This window comes from Silene latifolia, chromosome Y (assembly GCF_048544455.1).
Source record: "Silene latifolia isolate original U9 population chromosome Y, ASM4854445v1, whole genome shotgun sequence".
In the NCBI taxonomy this organism is placed as follows: domain Eukaryota; kingdom Viridiplantae; phylum Streptophyta; class Magnoliopsida; order Caryophyllales; family Caryophyllaceae; genus Silene; species Silene latifolia.
In genome coordinates this window covers 243667975-243682305 of record NC_133538.1, presented here as the reverse complement: position 1 = coordinate 243682305, position 14331 = coordinate 243667975, and the positions used below count along the sequence as shown (strand labels likewise).

At 43.8% G+C, this 14331-nt stretch overlaps 2 protein-coding genes across 2 annotated transcripts; both read left to right on the top strand.

Moving 5' to 3' along the window:
* Positions 1–12238: 12238 nt before the first annotated feature.
* Positions 12239–12748, top strand: LOC141630372 (uncharacterized). Its single transcript, XM_074443205.1, has 2 exons — positions 12239–12484; positions 12617–12748. Exons 1-2 carry the CDS (start codon positions 12239–12241, stop codon positions 12746–12748), a joined length of 378 nt encoding a protein of 125 aa, XP_074299306.1.
* Positions 12749–12775: 27 nt separating this feature from the next.
* On the top strand, positions 12776–13204 carry LOC141630371 (uncharacterized). Its single transcript, XM_074443204.1, has one exon. The coding sequence runs from the start codon at positions 12776–12778 to the stop codon at positions 13202–13204; it is 429 nt and encodes a 142-aa protein (XP_074299305.1).
* The last annotated feature ends 1127 nt before the right edge of the window (positions 13205–14331 follow it).

Below are 14331 nucleotides of genomic sequence, written 5' to 3'. Positions count from 1 at the left end.
ATATAAGAGCAATTAAAGTATCGTCAGGGAAAGAGTCATCAATAGGTAGAGAATCTTCCCCTTCTTGTCGCATCAGTCGCAACAAGTGATCAGCTACAACGTTTTCAGCTCCTTTCTTATCCTTGATCTGCAAATCAAACTCCTGAAGAAGGAGTATCCATCTTAATAGCCGTGGTTTAGCCTCCTTCTTAGCAAGAAGATGCCTCAAAGCTGCATGGTCAGTAAAAACAGAAACTTCGACCCAACTAAATAAGAACGAAACTTCTAAGGCATAAACTACGGCTAGCAGCTCTTTTTCAGTGGTAGTGTACTTCACTTGAGCCTCATCCAGAGTTCGGCTCGCATAGTAAATCGCGTTCAAAGCTTTGTCTTTCCTTTGGCCCAACACCGCTCCTAGTGCATAGTCACTGGCATCACACATTATCTCAAACGGCAAGTCCCGATCGGAGGTCATTTGTATGATCGGCGCAGAGACTAAAGCCTGCTTTAACCTGTGAAAAGCGAAAAGACACTCATCGGAAACACAAAAGGGCATCCTTAAGTAGCAGCTGTGTAAGTGGTTTAGCAATTTTCGAGAAGTCCTTGATAAACCGTGATAAAGCCGGCGTGACCAAGGAAACTCCTCACCCCCTTAACATTAACAGGAGGTGGTAATTGCTGAATCACTTCCACCTTTGCTTTATCAACTTCTATTCCCCTATCAGAAACTAAGTGCCCTAAGACAACTCCCTCGTTGACCATGAAGTGGCACTTCTCCCAGTTAAGCACAAGATTAACCTTAATGCAAACTATGACACTTTATCAAGGTTAGATAGACAGTTAGAAAAATCACTTCCATAAACACTGAAATCGTCCATGAAAACTTCCATAATAGACTCAATATACTCTGAAAATATCCCCATCATACACCTTTGGAAGGTGGCAGGGGCATTGCATAAACCAAAAGGCATCCTGCGATAAGCAAACACGCCCTGAGGACAAGTAAATGTAGTCTTAGCTTGATCGTCTGGGTGAATGGGGATCTGAAAGAACCCTGAATACCCGTCTAAATAGCAGAAAAATTTATGAGAAGCTAACCTTTCTACCATTTGATCAATAAAAGGAAGGGGAAAGTGATCTTTCTTGGTGGCGGCATTAAGCTGTCTGTAATCTATACACATCCGCCAGCCATTCACTACTCGAGTAGGTATTAATTCATCCTTATCATTCTTAACTACAGTTGTCCTTCCTTTCTTCGGGACCACCTGTACTGGACTCACCTATTTAGAATTACCGACAGAATAAATAATACCTGCGTCTAGCAGCTTCATTACCTCAGCCATCACGACATCCTGCATCTTCTGGTTCAGCCGGCGCTGGCCCTGTCTGCAAGGTTTGTGATCTTCCTCCAGCTCTATCCTGTGCATATAGATATCGGGACTAATCCCCTTGATATCATCCAGTGAATAACCCATTGCTTTTCTGTTTTTCTTAAGTACAGCTAACAGAGAAGTCAGCTGATCATTATCCAGCTTAGCACTAACAATGACTGGATATTGCTCAGTATCGTCTAAGAAAACATATTTTAGATGAGAGGGAAGAGGCTTACGTTCCGGTACCTTTACCTCAATGGAGCAAAGAATGCTAATCATCTGTTCCACTTGCTCTCCCTCGTGCTCATCTAAATCATCAACAAGCAAATCCAACACAGCGTCATCGTCGTCTGGGCTATCTGCACACTCATCAAAAAGCATAAGAGCTTCTAGTGGGTCCTTCAGAAAAGAACCCGTCCAGAAGTCATAAATAGACTCGTCAATAATATCAACCGAATAGCAAGTATCCTCTATCATTGGTCGAGCTAAAGTACTAGGCGGGTCAAGTGATCGCGTCATCCCCTACGCAAGAGTCAAACGCCTTGTCGACATCAATAACGACCCATTTGTACGGAGGAAAAGGTCTTCCTAAGATAATTGGGGTCCTGGGTGTCCTCGGCTATATCTAAAATAATGAAATCTCTTGGGATAAAGAGCTTGCCTATTTTCACGAACACGTCCTCTAAGACACCTAAGGGCTTCCTAACAGATCTATCAGCCATCTGTAGGGTAATGTTAGTCACTTTAAAATGACTCATGTTCGGTTTCTTGCGAGACGGAAGAGGCATGACGCTAACACTGCGGCTCCTAAATCACAAAGAGCCGATCAATGGCCACGTTGCCTATAATACAGGTAATAGAAAAGCTGCCCGGGTCTTTCATTTTAGGTGGACCCTTATTTAAAAGAAAATTACTAGACTCTTCCATAAATGAAATCGTGTCAAATTCACTTAAATTTCTCTTACGCGTCACAATATCTTTCATAAACTTAGCGTAAGTAGGCACCTGAGTAACAATTTCGGAAAAAGGGATGGTTACCTGGAGGTTCTTCACAACGTCCACAAACTTATCGTACTGTCGCTCGATCTTTGCGTCCTTCAGACGACCTGGGAAGGGCACTCTGGTAGCAATGAGTGGACCCGCAACTTTCTCTTCTCCTTTATCAATGCGTGACATCTCCGCAGTAGGGCAAGAAGACACGGTAACGGAATTAGATAGTAAAATAGGATCTCCGCCACTTCTGGTACTCGATCGAGCACAATTACCACTCGATCGAGTGGTTTCACATTGCAATATACTCGATCGACCACTTTCCTTACTCGATCGAGTGATGTCCTTTTCTGATCTACTCGATTGAGCGTTTTTATCACTCGATCGAGTGAGTTCTTCAGCAAATTTGGTCGATCGAGTAAGAATATCACTCGATCGACCATCTTCATTTTCTGCACTGCTCGATCGACTATAATTATCACTCGATCGAGTGATGGGATGAATTAATTCATTCGATCGAGTCTATTTTTCACTCGATCGAGTGTCTGCATTGCACGCAGCTAGTAGTTCTTCTAAAAACTCATCTATATCATCCTCCGGGGCATCGTCAGCTATCAAAACCCCGTCTTCCGGTTCTTTTAGCCCCTCTTGAGTAAGGCCAACTTGGAGATTCGTCACTCTAACTGGATTGCATGTCGGTAGAAGTTGGGCTTGGTCTTTCGCGAGTGTTAACTGCGCGACTTGTTCTCTCAATTCCGCTATGACCGTTTCTTTCCTATTACACTTCTCATCAAACTGTTGTGATATGCTCATCACAAAGGATTTTAGTTCAGCAATTTCTTCGTTTGCAGAAGGAGAAACTGGTTGCGGCGCTGGCGTAAAAGGAGTAGAGACATTCTTTATTTCTTCATACAGCTGAGAAAAAGGAACCCCTTGCTTGTACTTCTGGTAAGCAAGGACGCGCTCTACACTTTCTATGCACCCAATAGGGTAATGCCCTTCCGTGCCACATCTACCACATGGCTCTATATGCTCAGCAATCGAACAAACCTGTGAATTAGGCATTCTGGGAAATAGACTTACAAAGCAACGAATTACCTGCAAAACTAATCAAAACCTTGCAGAAATGAGATCAGCCTCAAGGAATAAATTCCTTGAGACGAGAGACAAACTTAAATAAAGCACAAAATTGCGCCACCTCCCCGGCAACGGCGCCAAAATTTGACACGTCAGTCGTATACCTGTCAAAAATACCAACTGGCTCTAACTAATATAGCTAGGGAAGTCGGGTCGATCTCCACAGGGAGATAGGAAGATATCAGCTTTGTCTAAGTTCGTCTCGGTAACCAAAATGGGGGATTTTAAATGATTGATTCTAAACTAATGAGAGTAAGGAAGAGAAATAAAGTAGAGAAAATAAGGAAGAAAAACAGGGGTAAATCCGGATAAAAGAGAGAAATATGCTAGGAGTCGGTCTACCGTGGCAGTTACACTATCGGATCAACTGAGTCGATTAAATTATTGATAAGAAGAGCGAGGTCGTCACCTTTCGGTCCTTAAACCTACGATTATACCCTTTTGGTCTCTAATCGCCCTAGGGTCTCCCTAACTTAGCTTTCGCCCTAATTAGGTGTCACCTATTGTAATTAAGCAAGCCTTCCCTTCCAATCTTTCGATCCAGGTCGGGGGTAACTAATTAATCGGTCTCCTGCATGCATTCATTCAACCTAAACACAATTATATTGCTTAATACAATTCTTATCGCAAGGCTAATCTAATCATATCGATCCTAACATGTTTCTTCCACGGTTTCCCTAATCCTAACATATTAAAGGAATTAGCTACGCCTCATCATCGAATTGACAATAACAACATATAAATAATTAACACTAAACATTATAGCAAATAAAAAATCGAATAAGGTAGAGATGAATTAATAGGGAAGAACAACAGTACAATAACAATGATAATTATAATTAAAAGATTAAAGAAGAATGATAGTACCAATCGTAATCCAATTCAGAGTAGCAAAGTATAGAGTAAAAAATGTATAAAAGAATTAAGAGTGCCCAACAGAAGGGGGAAGCAGAGAGAGGAATTACGTTCTTCACTCCTCCAGTCTTCTACGAAAAATATCCATCTAAACCTAATCTATGGACTAATTACAAAAGCCCATACGAAATTAGGCGGAAAATAAACAATAGCAGGATAAACCACTCGATCGAGTGGAATTAAACCACTCGATCGAGCAACTGAGCACAGACCCTCTCGATCGAGTGGAATTAAACCACTCGATCGAGCACTTCTTGCAATGTCTTATCTTGTATAACCTTGGACTGCTCGATCGAGCAACTTGGAGCATATAAAGCATTCGATCGAGTAATAAATCACTCGATCGAGCTGTTTAAGCACGTTAAACCTTGAAATGCTTCCCGAATCCAGCTCACGCGTCTTCCAAATGTTAGATTTCCAAGCTCCGGCTCTCGTTCTCCATAAATGCATGCAAATGGGGCCACGATTAAGGCTCGATTTAGCTCCTCTTTGGTTAATTCCTGCAAATTACATAAAACGAACCAAAGTAGAATATTCGGGGGTATTTGTAGCTAGATGCTACATAAAAAGTACAGAAATGCGTGTAAAAATGAGGTAAAAACCTTATATAAAATACACGCATCACCCAATAAGATGGGATGTGCACATTTGAGCCCATTAATTGTCCTCACTTAAGTTCAAAAGCATAAGACCTTGTTACTAAGTGATGGGTGGAAACCCTTATAAACATCTCATAAGTCACTCAATTTCCCGATGTAATACCCCCATTTATCTAAGAGCCTTAACTAGGCCTTCCTAGATAAGTGAGACTGTTACCATCTCGGAATGTCCAAGGTAGTGAATAAAAGAGTTTAGCAAACCAAGACAATTTAAATAAATTAACTCAAATGTCTTATACATATATTTCTTTTCCTCTCATAATAAATATAATACAATTTTGCAGCGTAATTTAATGACAACTAATAATGATAAGTAACTAAATAGTGAGCTAAAACTAAGTCGTCCAGTCCATGTCCTCACACGCCTCCCAAGCTCCTAGCCAACTAGTCTCAAGTACCTGCCAAGTCTGCTCCCCAGTTACGGTTTATCACAGGTGTTCACAAATACACTGTCAACCACGAGGTTGAGTGGGAATAAACTAAACAACAATAATTATTCAATATAAAACACAACCAACCAATATCCAGCCATTGCCAACTCATCCAACCATACCGTAACTAACTCAACGATTTCACTGGCAGTAGCACAACCCCCTTAACACCATGCCATGCTCAACTCAACTGGCAGTGGCAATCTCATACCATGCTCAACTGGCGGTAGTACCCACCCTACTATGCACATCTGGCAGTAACAACTCTCTTGTTATGCACAACTGGCAGTAGCGTCTCTCCCACTATGCAGAACTCCTCACAATAATCGTATCACTTATCAATAATAATCGCAACAGTATAAATAAGAGTGACATCCATCTCAACATTTAATATAATACTCTTAACCACAATTCTTTATAAAACATATCTGAGACATAACTCCGTCATATAAGGACATAAAACAAGGTTGAGTAGGATATTCCTATCTCCGACGGTGGCAAATTCAATTAGCAAAGTGCATGTAATAGCAGTCCTTTCTCAATCCGACCTACATAGTATATATACACCACATATAATTAAAATCGATCCTATTCATAATATACTCTACTCTAAAAGTCATCGTAGAAATAATTAAATTAGTAATTACCTACAATTGCTTTACTAGCTAAATAAAATACGTGTTAACACGAGACTCAAGGAACACCCGTTCCACATATGTAACAATGTTAAACGTCCAGCCTACCTGCAACTTTGTATCCATAATATTTATAAAATAAATGCCCAACCCACATATACATGCTGGTAATCCCATATCTATAAATTTCAATTAATTAATAAATAGTTAATGGCTAGTATCCAACATGTTGCAACCTTACGGACAAAGGACTCTTAGTCTACGATGCCATTCCTGTAAATTTCATCTATTGTATCATCACCTTCATTATATAATTAACTTCCACTACTCTTACCTTCAATAAACCAAGTGCTTATATATTTATCGCTCAAATTCTAAAGTAGCCAAGATAATGACTTACCACCAGACCATGATATCTTTTATGGATAAAAAATACCATTTATCACTCATGACGTGGCAGCGTGTCATTGGTAAGAAAAGTGGCGAAAAGCTTGGCAACGTGGCATACGATGATTGGGGGATGAAGGAGAGAAAGAATTGGTGAAGTGGCAAGGTGTGGACCATGGGATCAAGAATAAAACAAGCACACTTTGTCCATTAAAAAGCACACGTGCAAAAGGAATTAACAACCAAGTCAACTAACCAACCCCTATTCTTTAGGAAATTGACCAGGAATTTAGAAACAGAAGCAGAAGCATCTCAAAAACCCTAGGTTTGACTCCAGCAACTATATAAGGACGAGAGATCAACACTCAAGGCATTCAATATTGATCTGAGGCAACACTTCTCCAAATCCCACAAATAATTAAGCAATATTTCTCTAGCAACGTTGTATTTATATTTCCTTACTTGGGCATTTTACATCGATTATAGTGCAAAATTGGCGGGGTTCCGACTCCCCCCGCGGTTGTTCCCATACCGGGTTTTCTGCGTCACCAAAAATCCTCCGTGTCATTCTTTTCGTTCATCTTTTCCTTCTTTACTTTGTTGCATATTTATTCCTTAAATTCGTCATAATCCAATATTAATCGGCCGTAGATTAATCACTATCACTCACTAAATTAAATCAATAGTCGGTAAATTTTTACCAAAACAATTTGGCGCCCACCGTGGGGCATAGTGATCATTTTCTATAGCCAAACCTCGCAAGACCGAACCAGCCGTCACCATGTCTGGAACCGGCGAATCCTTCCAAAGACGAGCATGTCGGCCCCTGTCTTCTGGAGCAGGACTTGCTTCTGCATCCGCAGGATCAGTCAGTGCATCTCCAACGTCCAGCCAGATGACCCCCGTCAGCATGTCCTAGACTCAGAAACCACCACAGATACCAAAGGTAGCAGGTGCATCCGGTCAGTCCAAATCCAGTAAGGAGAGCAGCCCCAGCAGAGGTGAAACAGCATCCAGAAGCCAGACCCAGGGAGGCTCGGGCGCAGAAGTTCTCCGAAGCAGAGGATCTCCAGCACTTGATCCGATGCAGGTGATGATTCAGGGGATGGACACTCTGCGTCGGGCCGTAGAGGATCTGAGAAAGGACAACCAGAACCTGATTGCTCAGATCGTAACGGCAGTCTAGACCAAACCAACATCAGCACCAGAGGCTCCTACCAGAACCAGCGATGGAGGGTCAGGTCGATCAATTCCATTAGAACTAGTCACCAGACTAGACCTAGCAGGAGTAGCACCCAGCGAACCAATCGAGCCCAGAGGATTGGGATGCCTGTCATTTGATAATCCACCCAGTCTGCAGCAAACAACAGGTAACGCTTTGTTTAGCACCCCGTCAGGATCTGACCTTCCACCCTTTTCAGGTACTCCCGCACACCAGACATCTGGATGGCAATCTGGACCTGCCCTCAATACAGCAATTCCATCCTGCAACCAGTTCACCAGTGGAGCCTGGATCAGAGGATTACAGCAGACACCAGGATGGCAGCCTGGAACCATAATCAGTGCAACAACAGCAACCAGTCACCCAGCACCAGGCCACTTTTCTAGAACACCCTGGTTAGGAGGTACACCTGCTGGTTCTTTCCTGCCTGTTTCTAACCCACTTGGAGGAGCAGGTAATTCGCTGGAGCAGCAATACCAGGAGCTGAGGGAACTGATGTATAGGATACCAGGCGTGGCTCGTCCGTTGGAGAAAGCAGCCAGAGACAGCTACGCAGACTCACCTTTCGTGGATGACATAGCCCTAATCGGTGTTCCTAAAGGATGTGTGCCGCCAGCTATGACACTCTATGATGGAACCACAGATCCACTTGACCATATCAACCACTACAATCAGAAAATAATGGTGATAACCGCAACTGGATCTCTAAAGGAAGCTTGTATGTGCAAGGGATTCGGATCAACACATCGGGAGCGACCTGCGGTGGTTCGTCGGCTTTCTTAGAACAAGAGCATATCCAGCTTCGCCGACCTAGTCAATGCCTTCAACCAGCAGTTCGCCAGCAGCAGGAAGCCGGAGAAGCAGACTAGTGACCTCTACCGGATAGTACAAGGGTTTGAAGAATCTACCCGTGACTACTTGAACAGGTTCAACAAGGAGAAAGTGTCAATTCCGAGGTGCGATATAGCAACCGCTATACAAGCCTTCCGCCGAGGATTGCACCAGGATTCACAGCTATACAAGGACCTGACCATGCACCTATGCACTACCTTTGAGGAGGTACAATCAAAGGCAATTGCTGTCATGAGGCTGGAGGAAGACTTTGCACCCGTAAGAGGCACTTATGATTCAGACCCAGTATCTAGAAAAACTCCAGTAGAGAAGAAGACTGAAAGACCCAAACCCTACAGCAGGAGCGTGAATAGAGTATCTGGAAATTCTGAAGGAAAGAGCGAAGCAGGCCTGCCTCCGAAAATAAGTGAGTATGGTTTCACCACCAATCTTGCAGGACTATTCAAAACCTTGAAAGAGCTGGGACGCAGAGTCAGATGGCCAAAACTTCCAGAAGGAAGCCCCAATAGCAGGGACACCGGCAAGAAGTGTGAGTTCCACGGCAGCAACACCCACAACACCGATGAATGCCACTCCCTCAGAAAGGAAGTCAAATTCCACTATGACCAAGGAAACCTGGATCACCTCCTACCCAGAAACACAACCAGAGTAAACTCAGCAGATCAGGTTCTGCCATCTCCTCCTCCTCAGTGCACTAGAACTGTGAATGTTATTATAGGTGGATCGGAGCTGTGTGGGCTGACATATTCAGCAGCAAAAAGGCACGCAACCAGAACTAAAGGAGACAGGCCAGAAAGCTCCTGCAAGATCAACCGCCAGAATCTGCCGTCAGTCACCTTTAACGAAACAGATGCAGGGTCTGCTCCAGAACAACGCCACGATGCCTTAATTATCACGCTTCCTATAGGAAATTGCGAGGTGAGAAAGATCTTGGTGGACACCGGGAGCTCTGTCAACCTAATTATGCTAGAGACGCTCAAAGGCATGGGATTCACCGAGAAGGATCTATCAAAGAAGGCGGTTCCCTTGGTTGGTTTCAGTGGCGAAACAAAGCACTCCTTAGGAGAGATCGTTATTCCAACATATGTCGGAGGTGTTAATAAGCAGGTAATATATTTGTTTATTGATGGGCCCTCTACTTACAATGTAATCCTTGGCAAGCCCTGGATCCACGAAATGAAGGCAATACCCTCAACATACCACCAGTGTCTGAAGTTTCCAACGCCTTGGGGGGTGCAAGAGATACGTGGGGACCAGGAAGAAGCCAAGGATTGCTATAAAGTGGCTCTGAAGTCAACAACCAGCCTGCCTGCATAGCAATTACAGAGCCGGTGCATCCAAGACGAATACATTGAGCCCCAGCAGGCAGAACTAGACGAAGTCATCCTCGATGCACTGCACCCAGAACAAACTGTGCTCATTGGATCTGAATGTACAGGTAACATCCATGACAAACTCGTTCAATTGTTGAGAACTAACATGGATTGTTTTGCTTGGTCGCATAATGATATGATAGGGATAGACCCAAGTGTGATAACTCACAAGCTAAGTGTAGACCCAAGCTATAAACCTGTGCAGCAGAAAAGAAGAAAAATTGCTTCTGAGAGAAACCAGGTCATAAACCAGGAAGTAGATAACCTGCTTGCTGCAGAAAAGATTCGTGAAGTGAAAATATCCAGAATGGTTGTCTAATGTGGTGGTGGTTCCGAAGAAGAATGGCAAGTGGAGGGTCTGCGTCGATTTCACAAATTTAAATAAAGCTTGCCCAAAGGATCCATTCCCTCTACCACACATAGATGCCATAGTGGATGCTAGTGCTGGCTACGAGATGCTAACATTCCTAGATGCCTGGAGCGGATATAACCAGATAAAGATGCACCCTAGTGACCAGGAGAAGACGGCATTCAGATCTGAGAGAGGTATCTATTGTTATAATGTCATGCCTTTTGGACTGAAAAATGCAGGATCTACCTATCAGAGGCTGGTAAACATGATGTTTAAAGAGCAAATAGGCCAAACTATGGAAGTATACATAGACGACATGGTCGTCAAATTGAAGCAGGCCTCACAACACCACCAGCACCTGGCAGAAACTTTCAGTACCATCAGGAAATACCAAATGAAGATGAATCCTACGAAGTGTACCTTTGGAGTATCCAGTGGAAAATTCCTGGGGTATATGGTGACCCAGAGGGGGATAGAGGCCAGCACCGAACAAATCAAAGCAATTCTGCAAATGAGTCACCGCGAAACCGAAGACGTCCGGCGCAAATGACCGGAAAGAGTGGCAGCCTTAAACAGATTCATATCCAGATCCTCGAACAAATGCAGGCTATTTTATGATGTATTCAGAAAAAGCCAAAGATTTGAGTGGACGGATGATCACGAGAAAGCATTTCAGGAGCTGAAGCGTTATCTCAGCACCCCGCCTCTCCTGTCGAAGCCAGAGCCAGGAGAACCACTGTTCTGTATCGTCGATCCACAAGCGGTCGATCGGTCGATCTTAGTACGAGAGCAGGAAGGATCACATCATCCAGTATATTACATCAGTAAGAAGTCTCTGCTTCCAGCAGAGACCAGGTACACGTCACTAGAAAAACTTGTCTTTGCACTAGTTACTGCATCCCATAAATTGCGTCCCTACTTCGAGTCTCATACAATTTCTGTGATAACTAATTATCCTCTTAAGACTATCATGAGAAAACCAGAACTGTCAGGGAGGATGGCTAAATGGTCCGTGCACTTGAGCAGTTACGACTTGAATTTTGAAACCCGTACGGCCATAAAGTCTCGGGCTCTGGCAGACTTCGTGTCTGACTTCTGCCCAGCCCTCCAGACCCAGGCAGAGCAGGACATTCTGAGTCTGGAAGAAGAAAAAGGAGAGCAAGTGTGGGAGCTACATGTGGACGGAGCCTCAAATGCCAAGGGAGCAGGAGTAGGACTAGTCCTCAAGTCATCCCAGGGAGATCTCATAGTCCAGGTTGTACGATGTGAATTCAAGGCCACAAACAACGAAGCAGAATATGAGGCATTGATCCTGGGTCTGAAGCTGGCTCTGGATCTGAAAATCAGACACCTTTAGGTTTGCAGTGATTCTAAGCTTATAGTTAACCATGTTAATGATTGCTATGAGGCCAGGGATCCCAAGATGATGGCATATCTAGACGTAGCAAAGGAGCTGAAAATTAGATTTGTCACGTTCAACATCAAGCAAATCCCCAGGGACCAGAATGCAGAAGCAGACGCACTAGCCACCCTGGGTACGACCTTCAAAGTAGGAACCATCTCCACGATACCAATTGTCCACGTGCTGGAGCCAGCAACGCTAAAATCTCAGCAGGAAGCAGAAATGGTGTGCAGCACCAGCAGTGAAGAAAATACTCCAGACTGGAGGAAACCTTACTTAGACTAGCTGCAGAATGATATCCTACCAGCAGATAAAAAGGAGGTAAGGAGCTTTAGAATGAGAGCATCCAGATTCATACTAATTGATGGTGTTCTATTCAGGAAATCCCTCGCTGGACCCTACCTCAGATGCCTGGATCGGGAAGAATCTCAGGCTGTCTTGCATGCTCTCCACAGTGGAGAATGTGGAAACCATGCAGGGGGCATGAGCCTGTCCAACAAGTCACTGAGGCAGGGATACTTCTGGCCCACAATGCGCAAAGATGCCATGGAATTCGCAAAAAGATGTGACGCTTGTCAGAGGCACGCCCACGTTAGCCACCAGCCTGCAGAGCCTCTGCACCAGATTATCTCACCATGGCCCTTCATGGAGTGGGGAATGGACATAGTGGGACCACTACCTAGGGCACCAGGAGACAAAGTCTATATGCTCGCCATGACGGACTACTTCTCCAAATGGATAGAAGCAGAATCATCTTCCCGGGTTACAGAAACCCAGGTGATATCTTTCATTAAACGCAATATCATATGCAGGTTTGGCATTCCATCTGAGATTATATGTGATAATGGGTCCCAATTCATTGGAAATAAGACAGAAGCTTTTTGTGCTAGGTGGAATATCTCGTTGCAGAAATCTACTCCGAGGAACCCCCAGCCCAATGGACAAGCTGAATCCAGTAATAAGGTTATCGTTGAAAATCTGAAAAAGAAGCTGGAGGAGATTGGGGGCAAGTGGGAAGAAGAGCTACCTCTGGTTCTCTAGGCTGATAGAACCACACCAAAGGTTGCAATGGGACAAACTCCCTTCAGCCTGGTGTTCGGAGCAGAAGCAGTCATTCCATCCGAAGTCAGGGTCCCAACCCACAGATATGGATGCATAACAGAAGATAGGAATCAGGTAGAAATGACAAGCAATCTGGACACGGTAGATGAACTCAGAACCAGCGTCCAGATCAGGATAGCTTCCTACCGACAGACTGTGGCTAGAAGTTATAACAAGAATGTAAAGGTAAGAACCCTGCGGGTGGGAGATCTGGTCCTGAGGAAAGTCTTCCAGAATACCAAGAACCAACAAGCAGGAAAATTCGCCTACAACTGGGAGGGGCCATACCAAGTAGAGAACGTAGTTGGAAATGGAGCCTACCGACTCATGACTTTGGAAGGGCAAATGGTTCCCAGATCCTGGAATATCACCCACTTGAAAAAATATTTCACTTAAGTCACCAGCATGGTCAACAACTGGGTACTCAGCCTACCAAATACAGCTCAGCTAGGTTCTAGATATTGCCTTACATATTTTTCTGGCTCTAAATATTTTTCTGTCTCTAAGTATATTTATGTCTCCGAATATTTTTCTGGCTCTAAATATTTTCCTATTTCTAAAATATTTCTCTATCCCTAAATATTTTTCTGGATCTGAATATCTTCTAACTCTGAATGTTTTTCTGGTTCTAAATGTTATTTCTGAATTCAACATTTCTGGTTCTAAAACAGCCTTGTTCGTATTTTAATTCAAACAAATTTTAAGTTGTAAAACCACTTTGAATGTTTTAAGTATAGAACTCTTTTTATTTTTTCAAATAAGCCAAGTGAATAAAATGCAAACTAATCTGGCAGAGTCTGTATTCATTACAGAAGGCGTGTGTCTGTGGCTAAGCACGTACAACCGGGACAACCAGCCTCCCGCGATGCATTAGCACCCACGCAAGCCTGGCTTGTCTGGACGAGTGGGCATACTAGACCCCTTAGCCAGCAATCTAACAACGATGGCCAAACAAACGACGTGCATGCACAAATCAAAGCACCAGAAACGGTACGATACAAAAAGATATCCACCAGAAAATACTTAGGTTTCAAAAGCAAAGTACGTCTGGTATCAGAACCAGACCAAAACACATTAAACTGTTCAAAATAAAATGCTACGCACCGCAGGGCCAGAAACTAGCTAAATATGATAAGAGTCTTTCAGATGCAGAAAAAGCAAATCTATATCAATATGCTCCACAGCTTCAGAAGCAGCTGCCTGAGTGTCAGGAGCAGGAGAATTCACCTCTTCCTCAGCATCTGAATCACCAGCGGAAGAAACACTAGGTTCCACTAAGCCAGCTAGCACATCCAGGTTCAGACCATCAGGGAAAGCAGCAGCAAGCTTCTCCTCTTCAGCTCCTAAGTCCCAAGCCGAATGCTCACCATTCTGGAACGCCTTTATACACTTGATCTTCGTCTCCAGAGCAGCATAGGACAAAGCATTCGCCAAAGTCTCTTTCAACTCCTGCACATCAGAAGCCTTCTCTTCCTGGGTCTGAGAAACACGAGCCTCCGCATCAGAAGCACGCTTCTCAGCCT